The sequence below is a fragment of the Helicoverpa armigera genome, chromosome 30, assembly GCF_030705265.1.
Source record: "Helicoverpa armigera isolate CAAS_96S chromosome 30, ASM3070526v1, whole genome shotgun sequence".
NCBI classification, from domain to species: Eukaryota; Metazoa; Arthropoda; class Insecta; order Lepidoptera; family Noctuidae; genus Helicoverpa; species Helicoverpa armigera.
The window spans coordinates 4,942,929-4,964,884 of NC_087149.1; the positions used below are offsets into that span (position 1 = coordinate 4,942,929).

Consider the following 21,956-nt stretch of genomic DNA (forward strand, 5'->3'; position numbering starts at 1 on the left):
GGATTTTCCTCAATATCAACGTATGACTGGTTGTTCTATATAATTAAACCTTTTGTAGATAACTATATTCTTGTGTTTATTTATTTTTTACCAGCTTCCGCCCACGACTATGTTCACAGAATAAAGAGCTTTGACTTTGACTTTGACTTCACCCGCGTAGAGTTCGGTTATATCGCGTTTCCAACAGAATTGTTCAAAAATCCGGGATAAAAACTATCCTATGTTCTTTCTCAAGGTCAACTCTATCTCTGTGCCAAATTTTATTAAAATCGGTTCAGTGGTTTAGACGTGAAAGCGTAACAGACAGACAGACAGAGTTACTTTCACATTTATAATATTAGTAGGGATTAAAGCTCAATGCTCTTCTGTTAAAGTGCTTCTAAAGTTAGGTCATCATCATCTGCCCAGCCTTTTCCGTGGTGGCCCAGTGGGTAAAGCTCCAACCTCTCTAGTATGAGTGTGTATATTCGATTCCTGGTCAGGCAAGTACTAATGCAACTTATCTAAGTTTGTATGTACTTTCTAAGTATATCTTGAACACCAATGACTGTGTTTCGGATGGCACGTTAAACTGTAGGTCCCGGCTGTCATTGAATTGATGTTGATCTTAGGTAGTCGTTATGGGTAATCAGGAGCCAGTAAGTATGACAACCAGTATTACCAATGGGTATTGGGTTGCCCGGGTAACTGGGTTGAGTAGGTCGGATAGGGCAGTCACTCCTTGTAAAACACTGGTACTTAGCTAAATTCAGTTCGTCTGAAAGCCGACCCCAACATAGTTAGAATCATCGGTACGAATCTTGAGCGCTGACCTTCACCTGCGCAGAAGTGATTTATTAGCAAAGAACCAATCCCGAGTGACAGCTATGACGCGATGCGCTGCGGGCCAATCACCGCTTTAGCCCGCCCCCGCGCCTCACTTCATACCACCAAAGGGACCCAATAAATTACTTCTGCGCAGGTGAAGGTCAGCGCTCAAGATTCTTGCCGATGATTATAGGAAAAGGTTAGGCAGATAATGATATAGCAGAATGAAATTAGAGCTCTGCCTCACTAGGACGCCATGGCGACGTCGCCAGCGGCTCAGGTCTGGCTATTTCTGGCATCCAAATGTCGCCAAGTCAAGTGGCCATGGCGTCTCGATAGTCAATTGTTTACGTCGTCGCTGAAGAAATTGCAAGCTGACTGGCGACCACATTGGCGACTGTGTGAGGGAGGTGCGCTTTACCGTGTACATTATAGTGGCTACTGTGCCGTCGCCATGTGAGTTAGGTACCATACATTTCAATATTAACTGCTTGGATACGTAGCCGGCGACGTCGCCATTGGCGTCCTAATGAGGCAGGGTTCAGCTTATTTATTTTTAATTCCAGGATCAGACTGTAAGGTGGAAAGCGTGAATGGGCGTTGTGTCAGTGTGTACAGATGTTTGGGTACACTTTTAGACAAGAAAAGTCATAGAAAAACACCGGTAAGTTCGTTTTTAGGGTTCCGTACCCAAAGGGTAAAACGGGACCCTATTGTTTTCGCTCCTCTGCCCATCCGTCCGTTCATCCTTCCGTCCGTCTGTCACCAGGCTGTATATCATGAACCGTAATAGTAAGAGAGCTAAAATTTTTACAGATGATGTTTTTGTTGCCGCTATAACAACAAATACTGAAAACTAGAAAAAAAAAATTTTGGGGGCTCCCATACAACAAACGTGATTTTTTTTTCTCATTTTTGCTCTGGTACGGAACCCTTCGTGCGCGAGTCCGACTCGCACTTGGCCGATTTTTTTTATTATCAAAGAAAAACTGACGCTTAAGTTGTCGCTGAAATTAGGTCTACCTATAGTTTAAAATAATCACCAAAATAAACTGAAATCAAGAATTAAATGAGTCTTCTCTTCGTACCTTCTCCTAAAATGTTAGATTTTTAAAGATCTAGCAAAACCACTTGCTGACACTTCAAGTGACCCAAAGGCTGGTTTTTATTTTGGTCAAAAATTAAGCATTGCCATCCAACGCGGCAATGCTGCCAGCCTCTTGGGTACACTCCTAGTTGGCAGCGATTAGGAGTTTTTTGATGCCGTTTAATAATTGTTATTATTGTTTTTAGATAGTTGCATATATAAATAAGTCAATAAATAAATGTTTTTCTTTCAGATATGCTCTTTTCAAGGCAAGACTCCCATAGTATGCTGCACAGACTGCGATCTGGTTGATGATGTCAGGTAAACTACGATTTGGTAATTTACAACTTCTAACACATATTAAAATACAATCACATCACACTACCTTAGAGGAAGTCTGAAAGTAGCACCAGTTACAAAAAAGATGAGAAGTAGAAGATTGTCATGGTATGGGCATGTAATGAGGAGGGATGATACGCATGCAACAATGTGTGTGCTAACTATGAATGTAGATGCATGAAGAGGAAGAGGAAGACCTACGAAAAGATGGATGGATGGCCTGAAAGATGACATGAATAGGAAGGGAGTGAGTGTCAGTATGACCACAGATTATATAATAGTTACTACGTAACAGATAAATCACTCCATACAAAAAAGTCCATACCTACTGTTATAAGCACCTACAAGTTCCCCAACTACCTACAAATTCCTAGCTGCGTTATAAAATGAACCTTAAAAGCTCGAGCGCTTGATTGTTATTCCAATGCGATAGCGCACAGTTCAGTGACCGCAACCGTGCCGTGGCCGTGCTGAGGGTTGCTTCTTACAATTTATTAATATTTAAGTAGGAAAACAAAGTTACCCTTATTTTAAGATAGCCTTTTTTAAAACGGAGTTTCTAAATAAAAAGTAATATCAAGAATATTTTTCTTTAGTTAACTATTGTATTGCCTACTAAAATGGAGTATGACTAAATATTACCTAATACGTTTAAGCATAGGTAAGTACTTAAGTAAAACTTTCGTCAAAATCAAAGGCGGTTTCCAACTATTTTTCGAGCACAAGTGCCATACCCCATATGGTACAACTGCTTAGCGACATGCGTAATGCTCCGAGTCGTCATTAAGTTGGACCAGAACTATACCTACTTACACTCGAGATGTGTTTTGAGTTACAAAACACACAATACAGTTCATATAACTAAGTAGGTATCTAAAGTAAAATAAGTACCTAATGATCTTTGTTATTAAAATCATAAAGTAGACAAGTATTAATTTATTAAAAAAAAATAGAATAACTAGATAAGTTCATATATATAAAATGTTTCTAAATCTTACAATAGTCGCATATAAACCAACACAACTCAAAATAATCCATCAGTTTGTGAGGTAGCTTAAAAAACCTAATAAAAACCAACAGCATAACATGCCACGAAATAAAAATAATAATATTGGAGCGCGCGCGGCGCGTGTGACTATTGAAAGCCCTGTGCCGCGTGGGGCTACCGGTAACCCAGCGAGCGGTAGGCATTTATCGCGCGCAAGTACGTCGAGTGACAGAGGCCTGGTATGACGAGTGATAGGGGAAAATGGAAGAAGATGACATATTGCGCCGACCCCAAATAAAATTGGGTACAGGGCAGGAGGAAGAAGAAAAAGAACAACATTCAGGCTACTTGTGATCAGAGTTCGAAGAGCAGTTTTTTAGAAGAGGGTGAAACCGCCTGCGGAAGTAATTATTCTATATAATAAGTCTTAAAAGAACTATGAATTTTTTATCTTTCTTTGCAGGAATATTATAGTAAACGAACGTTTGGGCTTCCTCTACAAAACTGGGCGGAAAGCTGAAGATGGTGAGTTGGACCACTATATTGTTTATTCGTTTTTAGGAAGCTAACCCCAACATAGTTTGGACAAGGCTAGGCAGATGGATGATAATGAAACAAGAGTTTGCACCTTGCGGACAACGCGTAGTTAGCGCGCTGGCAGCTAGCCGTAGTCTAAATTCGAGGTGACGCCGTGCTGCAGCTGTGCTGTTGCGGTGCTGGTATAATGTGCCATGACCCTTAAGCGTACATAGGGACAGAAAAAGCGACTATGTTTAAGACCATGTAGTGATTTCGATTATTTACGATTATTTATTTCTATAATTTCAGCTTGCACTAAATACAAAAATGAAGTGGATTTTGCCTGCAAACATAAATACGAAGAGACTATTAAATTCGAGTTGACTCGCTACTACAAGATAGCTAAAAACTGCTATAATGTGACTGTGACAGACTTTGATCTGGTCTTCTACACCCTCGGAAGTGATGCTGCAAGGTACCAGTATACACATATGGTAAGAAAATCCTGATAACTTTCTTCAAAGTCAAAGTTAAAGCCCTTTTTGAGGGCTCCGTACCCAGAGGGTAAAACGGGACCCTATTGTTTTCGCTGTCCGTCCGTCCGTCCGTCTGTCACCAGGCTGTATCTCATGAACCGTGATAGTTAGAGAGCTGAAATTTTAACAGATGATGTATTTTTGTTGGCGCTATAACAACAAATACTGAAAACTAGAATTAAATAAATATTTTGGGGGCTCCCATACAACAAACGTGATTTTTTTGTTCGTTTTATAAATAATGGTACGGAACCCTTCGTGCGCAATTCCGACTCGCACTTGGCCGGTCTTTTTATTAATTTCTAATAGGCCTATGAAAGCTTTTTCGAAACGTCAAGCTAGTTGCACGGTTACAAAGAGTTGGTGTCATAGAGAAGAACTGAGAACCTCCATAGACCCTCTTTCCAAAAGAAAAAAAAAATCTTAGTTTCATCATCAGTTTAGCCTTTTCCCAACTATGAGGACATCTTCCACCTTTTTACCGAATGAAGCTGAGTCCCTATGTGCTACATGAAGTGACTGCCTATCTGATCTCCTCAACCCAGTTACCCGGGCGGCGGGAGCATGCCTATCATATAATTATGTCTCACGCACGCCAAAGCTGCTGGACCAAATTAAATGATAATTGGTACACGGATAGTCCAGGGACTGAGACTGGACATAGGCTACTTTTTATCATTTAATGTCCCTGAAGGCAGATCACGTGTCTTTATTAACACGTCCCAAAATAAACGCAAGATTTAAATTAAATAGAAAACACAGTTTTTAGTCTTTTGATTGTAATTTTTTTATTGATTCATAAAGTACATAGGTTAGGGTTATTTATGGAATAGCACATCGGGCAAATGGCAACAAACTCTCTTCGCTGTGCATGGTCATTGGGCTTCAGTAGTTGTGTTAATTGAATTTTGTAAGCATGGAGACACAGATCTTTAGTGAGTATACGATGTAGAGAGCTTCTTGAAATTTGCAATTCTTGTCCACGACGCCGAATTGAAGTTCCTGGATTGTCACCGACACTCGCACGCACTCACTGCCTCTATATTGACATTTGAACGGCTTGTTTTTGGACGACTAGTGTGTTTGGCGTCTCCCACGGATCCTGTCTCTCGGAATTTTTGTTGTTGACGAAGTTAAAACACTATTCCGACCATATTTTGTATGAAATTTTCGAACAAGTTACGGCCAAGCATTCATTATTTTTGAGATATTGCTCAACAATGAAGACACGTTGTTCTATTGCGTAACGCTCCATTTTTACTAACCCTAAACTGTCAACTGTCGATTAATTTTGTTTTTAGGGTTGGCAGCACTGTACTGCATAAATGGCGGCAAATTCAAATCTTGCGTTAATTTTGGGACACCCTATATATAGTATTATGTTGAAAGATCGGTTTCCTACATTTCCAGGCTCTGCTCGGGTATGGCGAAGACATGGACTCAGCTCTCTGGCTCTGCGGAGGCTCTGTGATCAGTGAGCGGTTCATCCTTACAGCTGCCCACTGCATATCACAGCCAAGAGTGTAAGTCTACCAGCTTACTTCACCATCATCTCCCGAGCCTTTTCCCAACTATGTTGAGGTCGGCTTCCAGTCTTACCGGATGCAGCTGAGTACCAGTGTTTAATAAGGAGCGCCTGCCTATCTGATCTCTTCAACCCGGTTACCCGGGTAACCCAATACCCCTTGGTTAAACCAGCCAGCCAGCTTACTTTACCATGATCGGAAAATAAATATGTATGAACAAAAGACTGCCGTCTACTTTACGATATACGCCAGTCTTCTTGACAATGGTCTCGTGTCAAACCCAATCATTTCTTTGTCTTCGTCCTCTTTGTAAGTTTTGGTCGCATCCAAGAAAGGTACTTACGGCGCTTGAATAGAAAGTGGCTGGGAACTGTCCCCAAAATCCCTTCTATGCCAGACTATGACAAGAAAAGTTATCTTACAGTACACTGCAGACTGAATTCTTCATGGATCAATTTTATTCTTGCCCTGAGCACCTGTGTATCATTCAATTGTTACTTCCATTTCAGAGGACCCGTGAGGTACATCGCGCTCGGCATCCTCCGACGCTCCGACCCTCTGGACAAGTGGCAGAGGTACAACGTGAGGAGGGTGGTACCTCACCCGGAGTATAAGTCGCCTTCCAAGTACCACGACATCGCACTGCTCGAAACTGATACACCGTAAGTTAATTTTGCAGACGAAGATGTCTTTAATGAAGAGAATGTCCTGCTTGACAGATTCTTTGAATTTCAGGATACAATTCAATGATGACGTGCATCCAGCGTGTCTCCACACGAAGGGAGAGGCTGAAGAGGTTCTGACAGGCACCGGGTGGGGAGCCCTGGGTAACAGAAAGCCGCTGGCTGACACATTACAAACTGTACGTAGGTCCAACCATACCTCTATTCTCTTCTAAATAACAAAATATTGAATCTTTCGCGTCAATCTAACTTTCAGTTACTAATAAAATAATGTTTTTCCAGCTGGATATAAAAAGGTTCAGCGAAGAAGAATGTAAGCAGCACTACCCCAAATACAGACATCTTCTGCAAGGATACAATCACACCACACAGATGTGCTACGGAGACAGAGTGACCGTGGCTGATTCCTGCGAGGTACGACCTTCAGATTGTCATGCTAGACCTTTCAAGAAGTAGGAAGTAACGTACTAAGAGCAACCTGATCTATTTGCACTTCTAGTAAACATATCACAGATTTCTGGGGACCTATCAGGAGGTCTGTACTAAATAAGTTGGAAACAGGGCAGGGTAGGTGCTCTCCCCTAGATATCCTATACATTCTGATATTTTCACAGCTCTGGGGAAATAAATAGACCATGAGAATGCCATAGCTTATCTGCTTATAAATTCTTGAAACTGTTACGATAGTTATCCAAAAATCCTTTATTTAGGGATGCAAACATACATGCCTCTATATAAGACGTTATACTTAAGAGTAAAACTTGCAAATCTATTAAAGAAACTCGTCAGATTATAGGAGCTTGATGTTGGCGTCTGAATACGGCCCATTACAGGTATCTTCATGAAAGCTCATAATAATATGAGCCACAATTCTTCACCAGGGTGACAGCGGCGGACCACTTCAGTCAGAAACTCTAGACGAGCATCATTGCGTGACGACCGTGGTCGGAGTGACGTCAGCCGGGAAGCAGTGCGGCATCACTGCTGGCTCCGGACTGTACACCAGGGTCATACACTACGTGCCCTGGATCGAGAGCGTCGTCTGGCCCTGAGGAATGACACACAAGGAGGGAAGGATCAGCCAGCTTGGATGCTTGACGGAGATCTGTACGTTAACGATATGATAAAATATGAAGTTAAATAAACATTACTTATGTATTGTGAATTTCAGCTGTTCCGTGAATACCTTTTGACAATAGTTTAAGCAAGAATGTCATTTTTTAACTTGAGAAGGTTTGGATCCGAAACATGGTGAACAAAATGACTAGCGGAGATGCTACTGACTTCTATTGAAAGACATAAAACTAAAAATAAAGAGTATCTTAAAATTCGTCCCCATCGCTGTCAACTGGGAGCGTGCCCAAGAGGCTGGCAGCATTACCTCGTTGGATCGCCATGCTGATCTGAGGTAATAGCCAGCCTTTTGGTCACGAGAAGCGTCAACATCTTTAAATACAATGTGGGCATTCGGACCCCACGAACCAAGGGTTTCAAGGGAGAAGTTCGAAAATGTTGTAGTCCACTATATTTCCACCGCTTGAGGTTCTCCGCAACCGCTGTAGCGGCAGCAGCAGCAGAGCACGCAGAACTTGCAAGGTGTGACACAGGTTGCGTCCCACCCATACTAAAGGCCTACCCATCTTCCATGTTTTTGTTTGTCAAGTCTCTAGAAGGCTTTGAAACTACTGAACCGATTTGAAAAATGATTTCACTACTAGCTTCCGCCCGCGGCTTCGCCCGCGTAGAGTTTGGTTATATCGCGTTTCCAAGAGAATTCTTCAAAAGACCGAGATAAAAACTATCCTGTTCTTTCTCAAGGTCAACTCTATCTCTGTACCAAATTTTATTAAGATCAGTTCAGTGGTTTAGACATGAAAGCGTAACAGACAGAGTTACTTTCGCGTTTATAATATTAGTAGGGATTCTAAAGCCACACTCTTCCCGAGTGACAAGATATATTTTATCTCGGTACGGGCAGTAGTCCCCACAGGACGGTTGTGAAAATGGCTAATCTACAATAAAACTCATTAGCTATTTTCAATTTATATTTATTTAGGCACTTGATTTCCAAGATGTCTAATTAACAATATTACTTCATGATAATAATATAAGCTTCTATAATATATATAATAAGTATAAGATAAGTATGAATGAGCGATTATGACGTAATGTAGTTTACCTAAATGTACCTTAGCCTAATGACAATAATACTTCTATCATGATTTTATTTCTTAACCAGTCAGGTGTCGACCCAAAGTTTGACGGGAGAAATTCAAAGGACCAAAATTTTTTGGACCTTCAAATCCCTCCTTTTGAATCCACACTTGCCACTACATTTTCCCCACATCCCCAACATGTAAAAGTCGGCAATATAAAGAGATGATGATGCATCTGTTTTAGAAGTAAAACAGATTACCATCTCATCTCTTCGACGTTCATCATCGTTGTGGAAGCAGGGAGTCGCCAGAGCCTCGTCGGTGTGAGCAGGGCGCGCCGCGTGCAGGTGAGGTTGACTTTGGCGCTTCAGGTGTTGGTGGCGCCACTTGCGCCCCGTCGCAGCGCGCTCAAGTGGCGCCGCGAGCCACGTGCCGGAGCAACGCCACGTGTGGAGAGAATGCGAACTGGTACAACGAGATCTGGAAATTAGAACAACATTTTATTAGTCAGCATGTTCTTCCCTGCTTTCAGTAGCTTTGGGGTATTACCATGACAAAAAAAAAGTGATCAATTTTGGGACAACTCTCACACAAGACAGTTAGCCAAAATTGTACATACCATCATGATGCCTCCTATCTCTCGACTCGAATGTCCACTGCTTAAGACTGCATCTTCAATCATCAGCCGTTTTTAAAGATGCCTTCCCCAACCAGCAACCTGTAAAAGATTTTCCAAGTTCTGTATAAAAGAAAATATATTTCAAAAACTAACGATAAAACAAAATGGCGTCCTTCCCCTTGTACATAGACAATGACAGCTGGTAGACATTTTGGAATACGTATTTGAGGCGAGCTAAAGTCTTGTCCTATAGATATTTCTCCTATAATACTCTAATACAGAACTGTAGATCTGGAGAGTGAGACTTAATATTCAATTTAAACATAGGCAGCCACGCCCTTTTTATTCAACGAAGTAATTTGAAAGCCGCTGTTGTAAAACGTAGCATATTAGATCTAAATTAGTTTCCTGAGCAATAAGTAGGCACTTACCTGCATATCTGAAGGCTATGTGATAAGATAGGGCTCCGGAACACAGCAGCAAGTCTTGAAGGAGTCACACGTGATGCACGGCAGACGTCGGGCGACGCACTGGATACTCAGACAAAGGGAAGTCTGGTCTAGAAAGCTCTAACTGCACTGCGCAGGTCACGATCAATACCAGATGAACATTCTAGAATGCATCTGCAACGCAATGCAGAAAATATTCAGAAGGTAGAACTTGCATCAAGACTTCTGGAATTCTCGTAAAATACCTTGTATCTCTGAAAATAGTCATCAGTAGCATCAGTACCTTCGGCAGTCGTAGGTCAGACAGGACAGTTGCTCCTTGTCGCACACTGGTACTCAGCTGCATCCGGTTAGACTGGAAGCTGACTCCATATAGTGGGGAAAAAGGCTCGGAAGATGATGATGACCTTCGGCAGTCTTAATTTGATACAGAGTGACTGAAGTCAGAAAGTCTGACGATCAGTCTTCCTATGGGTATCAAATCTGTCTAGCCTTTTCCTAAACACTGTTGGGCTAGGCTTCCAGTCTTGGAAGAACTGTCTATCAGACCTCTTCAACCCAGTTACCCGGCTTACTATATTATATATATCCTCCGAGCCTTTTTCCCAATCATGTTGGGGTCGGCTTCCAGTCTAACCGGATTCAGCTGAGTACCAGTGCTTTACAAGAAGCGACTGCCTATCTGACCTCCTCAACCCAGTTACCCGGGCAACCCGATACCCCTTGGTTAGACTGGTGTCAGACTTACTGGCTTCTGACTACCCGTAACGACTGCCAAGGATGTTCAATGACAGCTACCCGGCTAAGTACTTTACAAAATATAGTTCTCGCCAAACATACTGGCGTCTTACATAAGGCTGCCATTTCGAATTTCGCCAAACCCGGACAAACATTAAAAAAACCCGGACATTTGGCGTAAATCGCATTTTTCCCCGGACGAGTCCGATTTTTTTTTAAACAAAACAAGACCTAATTTTTAATATTTCCATGTAGGTACTTAAATTCAATGAGGTGCTTCCTTACATGAAAAGTCAGGGCCGTCTCTACCTCATGTAGTACCTACCTAGTATTGAAAGATTGTGACTTAATGTATTTCGAAGGTCATAAATAAGAAAGCTCATCTGGAAACTAGGAGTTACCTTCTTGTTATTAATAGGACTTCAAACGGCGCTACCTTTTTGATAGGTTAGACAAAAAAAAAATGAAAAATACAAACAACTGTAAACTGAAGTTGCCGCGAAAATTTTTGAGTTTTGGGTCACTAAAGCACCTAAACTTGTATATTTTTAAAAAAATCCGCAAATTGATATATTAAAGTAGCTAAAGAATTTTTGAGTTTTGGGACACTTCGACTTCTGCAGCAAATGCTTGTCTATTTGTAATTTTTACAAGGTTAAACTTCGATACAAGGCAAGCAATCTCATGTATGTTATGTTTTCAACTCGTAGTTGATGAAGGCGAGGCAGGCTAGGAATTGGCTTGGTTGGTGGATTTAACGATTGTTTCTGAAAAACCTGTTTGACTTCTTATCCTCTCAAATCGAGTGATCGTCCTCTGAAATCTGGTGGCCATAGGCCTGTATGGCGTTGGCGTGGGCGCTCTGCGGAGCCTCTGAGCCCGCGGCGCCCTGGTTATTTCCATACCCTGTACCATAGGTTAAGACACCTGTGAAAAATGTCCGGGTTTTCCCCGGACACTTCTTGAAACCCCACCCGGACGGCCCCCGGACGGCCTTCAAACGAGGACAAATCCGCGGAAACCCGGACGGATGGCAGCCCTAGTCTCACAACACATACATGTACCTGGACCTAGCCTGGGCTAGACTAAGAAAGGAACATCGAGTTGCGTGTCCAGTAAACACATTTTTCAAATTGCTTATCAAATATCCTCCCAGAATCATCTCATCATCCTCCGAGCCTTTTCCCAAACTGTGTTGGGGTCGGCTTCCAGTCTAACCGGATGTAGCTGACTACCAGTGCTTTACAAGAAGCGACTGCCTATCTGACCTCCTCAACCCACTACCCAGTTACCCGGGCAACCCGATACCCCTTGGTTAGACTGGCGTCAGACTTACTGACTTCTGACTACCCGTAACGACTGCCAAGGATGTTCAATGACAGCCGGGACCTTCAGTTTAACGTGCCGTCGGAAACACAGTCATTGGTGTCTAAGATATACTTAGAAAGTACATACAAACTTAGAAAAGTTGCATTGGTACTTGCCTGACCTGGAATCGAACCCGCGCCCTCATACTCGAGAGGTTGGTTCTTTGCCCACTAGGCCACCACGACTCTAGGACTTATTTATACACTAGCTGTATACACTAGTGTGTTAATAAAAAGAAGCTTAGGTATGTGTTTTAAATAAATCAGTTCAGCCGTTTTTGTGTGAAATAATAAAAAACATACATCCATACATAGGTACTCACAAACTTTCACATAAGTAAATAATATATCCGATTATAGTGTGTATAACACATTCTACATAGTTAAAAAAAAATATAAAAAAAAATAAGAAACATTTTTGAACAGGTAATATTACTTTGCTGTCACTGTCATGACTCACGTCAACTGTCACAATGACATGACAGAAACAAATTGATAAAATGACGTGGAGGGAGGTTAGGAATTTGTGAAAAATATATGTTTTAACCGGAATAGAAGTGATAAGATAGTTTTAATAACTAATTAAGTACCTAAAAAGCACAAAATGATCGAGATCTCAGATACACAGAGTAAGTTTTCTCGCTTTTATGTCATAGTTTGTATCTTAATAATATTGTCGTTACATCTCGACATTTTAATGTTTAATTGTATCAAATCACTTTAAAAGATATTCTTGAGATGATTATCTACGTTTTTATTACAATTCCTGTAATTTTGTATCATTATTTTCGTACACAATTGAGATTGAAAGTGAGACAATCCCTAATATATAGGTAGCCACTTTACTTCGTAACTCATTACCGTAGGCGGGTACACCCGCATCCCTGGAGAACAACTCTGTACACCTAGATAAATAGCAACCTACAGCCTTCATCGACAAATGAGCCATCTAACATTAAAATAATTTTTCAAATCTGTCCCATAGTTCCTGAGATTAGCATGTACAAACAAACTGTTCAGCTTTATTTATTTATTTAACAGTTTAAGTACACAGTTACACACAGAATACGGACAAGAAGTAAAATAGAACAAGTAGGACATAAGCACAGCTTATTTCATAAGAAATCTCTTCCAGCAGGACAGTTATGTATACTATATTATCATCCTCCGAGCCTTTTTCCCAACCATGTTGGGGTCGGCTTCCAGTCTAACCGGGTGCAGCTGAGTACCAGTGCTTTACAAGAAGCGACTGCCTATCTGACCTTCTCAACCCAGTTACCCAGGCAACCCAATACTCCTTTCTAGGACTGGTTGTCAGACTTACTGGCTTCCGACTACCCGTAATGATGACTGCCAAGGATGTTCAATGACAGGCAGAACCTACAGTTTAACGTGCCATCCGAAACAGTCATTGGTGTCTAAGATATACTTAGAAAGTACATACAAACTTAGAAAAGTTGCATTGGTACTTGCCCTCATACTCGAGGGTTGGGTCTTTGCCCACTAGGCCACCACGACTCTACATGTAATTTTGTCATTGTTAAAAGATGTTTGTTTCTGTAATTTCAGAGATAGGCGTTGGCCTAGCAGGGTTTGGTATGACATTCCTATTCCTTGGCGTGCTACTTCTGTTCGATAAGGGCTTGTTAGCTATAGGAAATGTAAGTATTATATTAATATATTAAAAAGAAAATATTAAATTCTCACATATTTTTATTCTATTTACTTTGTTAGAAAAATTCTTTTTTTAGGGTTCTGTACCCAAAGGGTAAAATGGGACCCTATTGTTTGCGCTCCTCTGTCCGTCTGTCACCAGGCTGTATCTCATGAACCGTGATAGAGTCGAAATTTTCACAGATGATGAATTTCTGTTGCCGCTATAACAACAAATACTGAAAACTAGAATAAAGTATATATTTTGGGGGGCTCCCATACAACAAACGTGATTTTTTTGCTCATTTTTGCTCGATTATTGCCGTTATCCGGTAGATACGGTTTTATAAATAACGGTACGGAACCCTTTGTATATTTGACTTTGCCGTTGTAAATTTTCAAAAAATATTTTTCCTGAATTGCACGTCTTAAAATTCCAGATTCTCTTCATTAGTGGTTTGGCCTGTGTCATAGGGCTCCAGAGGACATTCTTCTTTTTCTTCCAAAGGCATAAGATAAAGGCCTCCGTGGCTTTCTTTGGTGGCATAACCGTGGTCCTATTGGGATGGCCTATGATCGGTATGATCGCTGAAATATATGGCTTCCTACTATTATTCAGGTGAGATTTTCATCCGTAGATAAATAGATAGATACTTTTTATCATGCACACCAATTTAAATCATCCATCATCCTCCAAGCCTTTTCCCCAACTATGTTGGGGTTGGCTTCCAATCTAATCAGATGTAGCTGAGTACCAGTGCTTTACAAGGAGCGACTGCCCCATCTGACCTCCCCAACCCAGTTACCCGGGCAACCCGATATCCCTTGGTTAGACTGGTGTCAGACTTACCGGCTTCTGACTACCCGTAACTAATGCAAAGGATGTTCAATGACAGCCGGGACCTACAGTTTAACGTGCCATCCGATACACAGTCATTGGTGTCTAACATAGTACATACAAGCTTAGAAAAGTTGCATTGGTACTTGCCTGACTATATGTATATATTTAGTACTAATATAAGTAAATTGTAATAATTGCCTCGTTGGTCTAGCTGTCGCAAGTGCGGCTGCTGAGCACGAGATCTCGGGTTCGATTGCTGAGACGAGCAGACATCGCTTTGTGGGTTTTAGAAGACTTTCACAAAGCATTGGTGATTGATACACCCGTGCATCGGAGAGTACGTAAATTTCGGTCTTGCGCCTGATCTGTCTCCGGTGGTGTCGGTTTGCCGTCCCATCGGGCTATGAGAGTGAAGGAATAGTGAGTGCACCTGTGTCCGAGCAAATGTGCGTGCACTTTAATATGTCCTGCACAGTTGTCTGATCTCCTTACATGAGAACAGTCGCCGTAGCCGATAATCGGCTAGGAGGGCACCACAAATGTCTTGTGTTTTTAACCGACTTCAAAAAGAAGAGGTTCTGAGTTTTTAAGTTTGTATCTAGGTACGTGAAATTGGGATAAGGGCAATAGGATGATGAATAATAATTATTTACTTATTTATTTTTACAGAGGCTTCCTGCCTGCAGCTGTGAATTTCCTAAGAATGGTTCCTGTGCTAGGATCTCTGCTCAGCCTGCCTATCATACGAGGGGTGAGTACAACCGATTTCCTGCCTCGTTGGTCTTGTGGTCCCGACTGGGGCCCGATTCTGCTAAGTTAATAATGTGATAAATGGATAACAATGTAATAGCAATAGCAGTTTATAATATAAGACCAATCGTATTCCAATGACATTTCATTGGTTTGCCATTGGTATGCCATTTGGTCTGTAGGATAGTTTGCTCTTCAATCATATTGCAATCGTAAATCATTTGCAGACTCTATGATTCATTATTGAATCACAGAAAAGGATAAAAACGTTTATTTCAAGGAAAAATTGCGTAATGCCACATACGCGTCAATCGTAACTGAGTCGTCATTGGATCTCAGTTGGATATCAATCGTATGTCACTTCAGTAAAATTAGCAGAATCGAGCCCCTGTTGGCGTCACAATTGACAATTGGGTCTGTCTAAATGAGGTCATCATCTCATCATCATCACCCGAGCCTCCCAACTATGTTGGGGTCGGCTTCCAGTCTAACCGGATTTAGCTGAGTACCAGTGTGCCACAAGGAGCGACTGTCCTATCTGACCTCCTCAACCCAGTTACCCGGGCAACCCGATACCCCTTAGTTAGTCTGGTGCCAGACTGACTGGCTTCTAAATACCCGTAACGACTGCCAAGGTTGTTCAATGACAGCCGGGACCTACAGTTTAACGTGCCATCCGAAACACAGTCATTGGAGTCTAAGATATACTTAGAAACTTAGCAAAGTTGCATGAGGTATAATCATCGGCAGGGATATTGAGCCCTGACCTTCACCTGCGCAGAAGCGATTTATTGGTTTATTGCCTTATGCGTACAGTGCGCAAAGCGATCCCCACTCTTCCGCCGAGAGCTCAATATCCGTGCCGATAACTATATAAACGTTTATTTTTTTTGTTTCAGATCGTGGATAGAATAGCGGGCGACAACGGACGCAACATGGTATGATGTTAGTGCGATTAATATGTAAAACATACATATTATTATATACTTATATAGTGGTTCAAGTGACTGTGTGAACGTCAAGTGAATGTTGAAAGTGTAAATTATTGTTTTTTCCCCTCAATATTTTTTTTACTGCGGCGTCGGGTTCCATTGATGAGGTATTTTTTATTATTTATTTGTTATCAACGGCTATATAAAACAATGTTTAAGACAGAGAAAAGCAAGCTATAGTTATTGGCACGAATCTTCAGCGCTGACCTTCATCTGCGCAGAAGTGATTTATTAGCAAGGAACCAATCCCGAGTGACGGCTATGACGCGATGCGCTGTGGGCCAATCACCGCTTTAGCCCCCGCGCCTCACTTCATGCCACAAAAGGGACCCAATAAATTACTTCTGCACAGGTGAAGGTCAGCGCTCAAGACTCGTGCCGATGATTATATAGGTTTTCATGGATAGCAATAGAATAACAATAGCTAATCAGCTGATCTATGAGATATTATTTACAAAGTTAAATTTTGAAAGTCATGATTTATCTGCTTACACACCACAACACTCTTGGTATTGAATGGGTCAAAAGAGTACTCTTTACATCATCATCATCATCTCAGCCATAGGACGTCCACTGCTGAACATAGGCCCCCAAAGAGTTGGTCTCATGGAGAAGACCCTGCAAGAAACTCCATGGACACTCTTTTTTAAAGAAAAAAACAATTATTTACAATAGTTTTCTAGCTAAAATATGTTTCTGAGATTGTTTTAATTAAAAAAAAAATACAAGACATTAATGGATCCTGACGCACCTGGTTGGTTTATACGTATGAGTAATATATTTAAGTGTGTTTGTAAACGGCTGAATAGATTTTGATGCGATTTTTGTCATTTGCTCTAAGTTCCAGCCGATTGTAATATACTTTGGACGGGGAACAAATGGTGTTGCATTTTGCCATACATTTTATGATGGGCCAAAATGGCTTAAAACCTCATTTTTAAATTATCTATGCTAATATAATAAAAAGGAAAAATTGATTGTTTGTGCCCTGAAGGCTATTAACCAGTATATTAACGTATTTTATTTAATGTGATTAGGTACGATACACTCTGTATATCTGTCATACATACGATATTGGGAACGGCTGGAAGTAAACTAAAGTTGCAAAAAAAAATCATTGAATATTATTAATCTATAATATTAATTCAGACTTGATTATAATAATAAAATATGTAATGAAAAAATCCTATGAGTAATTGTGAACTTAATTTGAATTTGAAGTATTTTTTTACAAAACTGAGAAAAAAATCGAAATCTGAAAATGTAGACTGAATATTGATTTGATAAAAAAGAATGTTTTTTTTTTACGTGCGATCCTATTTTTCTATAGCCTAATTAATAATTTTAATGATTAAATAATCTATACTAGACAAAACATTTTATTTGTTTGATTTGTACCGGAAACTATTGAAACGATTTTAAAAAATACTTTCACTGTTAGAACGCTACACTCTTCCCGAGTAACATAGGCTATATTTTATCCCGGTACGGGCAGTAGTTCCCACGGGACGCGGGCGAAACCGCGGGAAAACGGCAAGTAAATAATATATTGTAAATATTATTTTTTAGTTAAAAGTAGGCAACGATTTTATTTAGCAAAAATCTTTATTATACTTTAATGCTAATTTTGTTACTTGTTGTAATAATAATGGATATTTCAAAACGAAATAAATAAATATTGGTATAAAATGTTGTCTTCTTTTTTTTCAAGTTTCAAAATAAAAAGTTATTCAAAGTAAGCTGAAAATCAGCACTTTTTGAAGGTCAAATTTACAAAAGACAGCCCCCAAAACGCCCGCCCTTCACCACTTCCTATGTGTTTTTGCTGGGAAGAAGAAGTGGCGCAACAAACTCCCCAGCAACACATGTCTGTCTGTATGGTACGAAGATCCGGTTATACTGTTAATGTTTTTTCAACCTTTTCAAATACAAGTATTAAAATGTTACAGTTATCGGCACGGATATTGAGCCCTGACCTTCACCTGCGCAGAAGCGATTTATTGGTTTATTGCCTTATGTGTACAGTGCGCAAAGCGATCCCCACTCTTCCGCCGAGAGCCCAATATCCGTGCCGACAACTATACTAAGATTTTTATTTAAGTCGCACTTTCATACGAGTTTCAAAAATATTGCATCAAAATTGGTTCAGCTGTTCCATGTGTATTATTATATAATGTAAATAAGTATATGTTTAGTGTGCTCTTACTCTATTAAGTATGTATTTAAAGGTTTTTTTAATTATATAGGCATGATGACAGAGTTAAAAAATAATGATTCTAATTAGTCCGTCTTTTAGATTTTCAAAAATTATTGGACATTTTTTTTTTAAGAAATAATTTAATTTCTACCCAAAAGTGACTTAACACAAAGTCAATCGGGTTGTATCTTCGTTGTTATTTGTTTGTGAGAGAAAAGAAAAATACATGTATAAAGGCTCGAGCAGACCGGATGCGTATGCGTAGACGTAAGCGTAGACGTGCACGTACCACTGAGTTGTAATGTATGGAAATGTATGAGACAGGACACACCGCTTGCGTAACGACGCGCACGTCTACGCTACAATACGCTTTCTCTCACAAACAAATAACAACGAAGATACAACCCGATTGACTTTGTGTTAAGTCACTTTTGAGTAGAAATTTTACATAGACGTGACGTCACAAGCCACTCTCAACCTTTGTTGCGTTATACTATCTCAGTAAATATGAAATTATTTCTTTAAAAAAAAATGTCCAATAATTTTTGAAAATCTAAAAGACGGACTAATTACTTTTTTTCGTTCACCATGCCTATTCTTAGTCCCACGTTGGGTGCCATTAATTTGTAAAAGTGGTAAAACATTGGTGTAATTCAAGATATTTTTCTTCCCTCAGGAAATCCAATCGTGACCCCTGATTCTAACAAATAGGATCTTCCACATTCCTAATTTAATTAATTATTGTTTAAAATAAAATTTATTTTTTCATTATGTGAATGCGTTTTGTTTTTCTAATCCTGTGTTCGCGTGGCATAGAAACAGGTCTAGATGGAACTAATTTCCACAGTAGTGTAACTTACTCAATAATAAAAATAACTCCAAAATAATAAGGCTGAAAATAACTACCTTTAAGAACGTCGTAATCTAAGTCAAAACTTAAATCATTTATTTTACTTAAATCTTTAAAAGCACTTAATCATCATCTGCCGAGCCTTTTCCCAACGATGTTGGGGTCGGCTTAAAGTCTAACCGGATGCAGCTGAGTACCAGTGTGCCACAAGGAGCTACTGCCTATCTGACCTCAACCCAGTTACCCGGGCAAACCAATACCTCTTGGTGAGACTGGTGTCAGACTTACTGGCTTCTGACTACCCGTAACAACTGCCGAAGATGTTCAAATGACGTAATTATGAAGAAAATAATATAATGAATGTATATCCCAATAAGCCAAATCTTCATCACTTGCAAACCCTAGAAAAAATAAACTTCTTTCAAGTCAAATAATTTATTTTCTTAATACAGGTATGAAATATGTTACAAATAGAGATGCATATAGTGCACTATATCAATACCTAAATAGATGTGCATATATTTATACACTCTTTAATGTCCCTTTTTATCGTCCCACTGCTGGGCTGCGGCCTCCTCTCACACGGAGAAGGATTGAGCATTAATCACCACGCTTGCTCAATGCGGGTTGGTGATTTCAGACTATAAAGTCCAGGTTTCTTCAAGATGTTTTCCTTCACCTTTTTGTCAGCCTTTGGTGTCCAAGATATACTTAGAAAGTACATACAAACTTAGAAAACACACAGTCACACAGTTACAGTCTTTAAGTCAGTCAATCAATTTTTCTAATAACATTATTTTTCTTAGAAATGTTTTATTTTTAGCAGTAACTAAACGCAACTTATCCTTGTAAGGGACGAGGTATTATCTGTGGGACATCGATAACGTTAATGGCGGTGAGGAGGTGTCGCTGTGTTGCCATGCTTGAGAGTTTACCCCTAAAAGCTGGGAGATATTTTGTTGTAGGTGGGACAAAATGAGATATGTTAGTGTGAAAAATTACAATTAATTTTTAACATAGATGAAATCTTACGAAGTAGAACAACAAACAAGTTATTAGCTGATTTTGCTCGACCTTGTTTTGGTGTTAAATAAAATTAAAATCGAGCTTTCCTATATACCAACAAATCAAGAAAAAACGCTCTAGATCAAGCTATTCTTGTTGTATTTACAATGATAACTTAGTTTATTCAGAATTATAAGAAAGAGTAGGTACTATAATTTTTAACACGCTTATATTAGTATCACTTGTAACTAAAATCTTGGAATCTTAATTTGACCCACTTCCCGGTCTTCGATTAGGATGACATTTTGCACACGCTCTGAGTTCTGATGACAATACATTACTAGCGTATTTTTTAGTTTTTTAAACTATGAATTTTTATACAGGTGCATTGCTCAAATTATTATTTAATTCAATACCCGGTTTCTCTATAGAAACATATTAGTTTTTGCCTTTATTTTAACAGGATTATTTGAAAAAAAAAACAGCTATCTTTTTATTTAATATTTACCAAGTATATAAGTATATGGGAAAATCTAAAGCAGTATGAGGCAACCCAACTAGTAACCGCCCGATCCCGGGCCGATGCAAACGCGCGTGAACCGGGTTACGAATCTATTTTTACCGTAAAAAACGCACAGAAAATACCGCGGTAAAAAAACATACGGCTTACTGTTATAATCATGAATAAAATTGTAGCGAGAAACATGTGAATGGTCATTATTTATTCGTATATTTCTTGATTTGTAGTTTGGAAATTGGACGCGAGCATTTAGGGAGAAAGGGACTCGTTCTATGACAATTTTCTCTGAAATAATTTCATTTTGTAGATTTACTAGTGTTTTTTTTCCTAAATTATAGTGTCTCGCTTATGTGGTTGCGTGATCAAAAAGTAAGTATTGATATTGTAATAAAATTAATATTTTTATACTTACTCAATAATCGATTTTGCTTATTTATTTTTTTCTATTTATTTTTAATGTTGGTAACTCTGTGTTTGATTTTGTTTTTTTTTCTATTTTTTTTTCTTTTACACCTGTAACTGTTGCGTTCGTTTTTTTCAATAAATTGTTTTATTTATGTTTTTTGTTGTTTTTTGTGAGCCCTTTATCTAAATTGACATTATGCTTGTAATATTATTTAGTTAGAAAGCTAAACAATAGCGTTAAAAGGTTAATGCTATCATAAATAACGTTGTTATTTGCTTGCTAATAATTGTGGAAACCATGGAGCTTTTAGACTGACTAGATCATAGACAATGCTTAGGTATTCTTCCTTTGCGTGGAAGGAAATAAAGGACTATGATAATAAAAATAAATAGTACAAGAACTATGTTTTATTCTATTAGGTAATTAAATAAATAAACCTGGTAGGTAATACATTAAATAATTGAGAATAATAAAGAAAAAAAAACAAATAATCAAATATAATTTTCCCACGATAAAATGATTGCATCTTACCTTGCATTTTTTTTTTACTTTTATTAACAAATTGACGTTACTGGCTAGTGACTCCAGTCTATTTTTGTAGCGGGTATTCATATTTTCAAATTAATAAAATATGTATAAGTAAAGCAAGAAAAATTTGTAGGTAAGTACTTTTATCCGGGTGCGTAAAGTGGTTGCCTCAAGAAACCTGTGAACTCGCTGACAGAAGCTATTACAATAATAAATAAGAAAAAAAACGTAGTTACCTACCTACAAACATCCGAATTGACAACCTCTTTTTGAAAATTCGGTAAATTTTTTAAACTCTGTTAAAAAGGACAATTGAAACAAAGACAAGACAGTCGCATTTCCGCTGAGAAAGTGCATCTGGCTAGTAATATTATAATTAATTGACCTATAGGTTTCTACG

The 21,956-nt window shown here is 39.3% G+C and overlaps 3 protein-coding genes across 4 annotated transcripts in view; all 3 read left to right on the forward strand.

Annotated features, from left to right (window-relative positions):
• Window positions 1-1,173: 1,173 nt before the first annotated feature.
• Window positions 1,174-8,781, forward strand: LOC110382676 (serine protease snake). Its single transcript, XM_064042885.1, has 10 exons — window positions 1,174-1,272; window positions 1,374-1,471; window positions 2,148-2,215; window positions 3,685-3,746; window positions 4,050-4,234; window positions 5,687-5,799; window positions 6,312-6,464; window positions 6,538-6,664; window positions 6,768-6,899; window positions 7,367-8,781. Exons 5-10 carry the CDS (start codon window positions 4,232-4,234, stop codon window positions 7,535-7,537), a joined length of 699 nt encoding a protein of 232 aa, XP_063898955.1. The 5' UTR covers window positions 1,174-1,272; window positions 1,374-1,471; window positions 2,148-2,215; window positions 3,685-3,746; window positions 4,050-4,231; the 3' UTR covers window positions 7,538-8,781.
• Window positions 8,782-12,282: 3,501 nt separating this feature from the next.
• LOC126056221 (vesicle transport protein GOT1B) lies at window positions 12,283-19,019 on the forward strand. Of its 2 annotated transcripts, none has more exons than XM_049848423.2 (6): window positions 12,283-12,443; window positions 13,384-13,475; window positions 13,908-14,086; window positions 14,978-15,059; window positions 15,958-16,003; window positions 18,924-19,019. In XM_049848423.2, the coding sequence occupies exons 1-5, from the start codon at window positions 12,419-12,421 to the stop codon at window positions 16,000-16,002; spliced, it is 423 nt and encodes a 140-aa protein (XP_049704380.1). In that variant the 5' UTR covers window positions 12,283-12,418; the 3' UTR covers window position 16,003; window positions 18,924-19,019. The 2 variants fall into 2 exon arrangements, with proteins under 2 accessions (XP_049704380.1, XP_049704379.1); XM_049848422.2 differs by having other exon boundaries at window positions 15,958-15,996.
• A 1,608-nt stretch (window positions 19,020-20,627) lies between these two features.
• The window catches only part of LOC110381572 (Kv channel-interacting protein 1), a 64,296-nt gene continuing 62,967 nt past the window's right edge, over window positions 20,628-21,956 (forward strand). The window contains exon 1 of the mRNA XM_064043021.1: window positions 20,628-20,991. The gene's annotated coding sequence lies outside the window, so the exon portion shown is untranslated. The remainder of the gene's footprint in view (window positions 20,992-21,956) is intronic.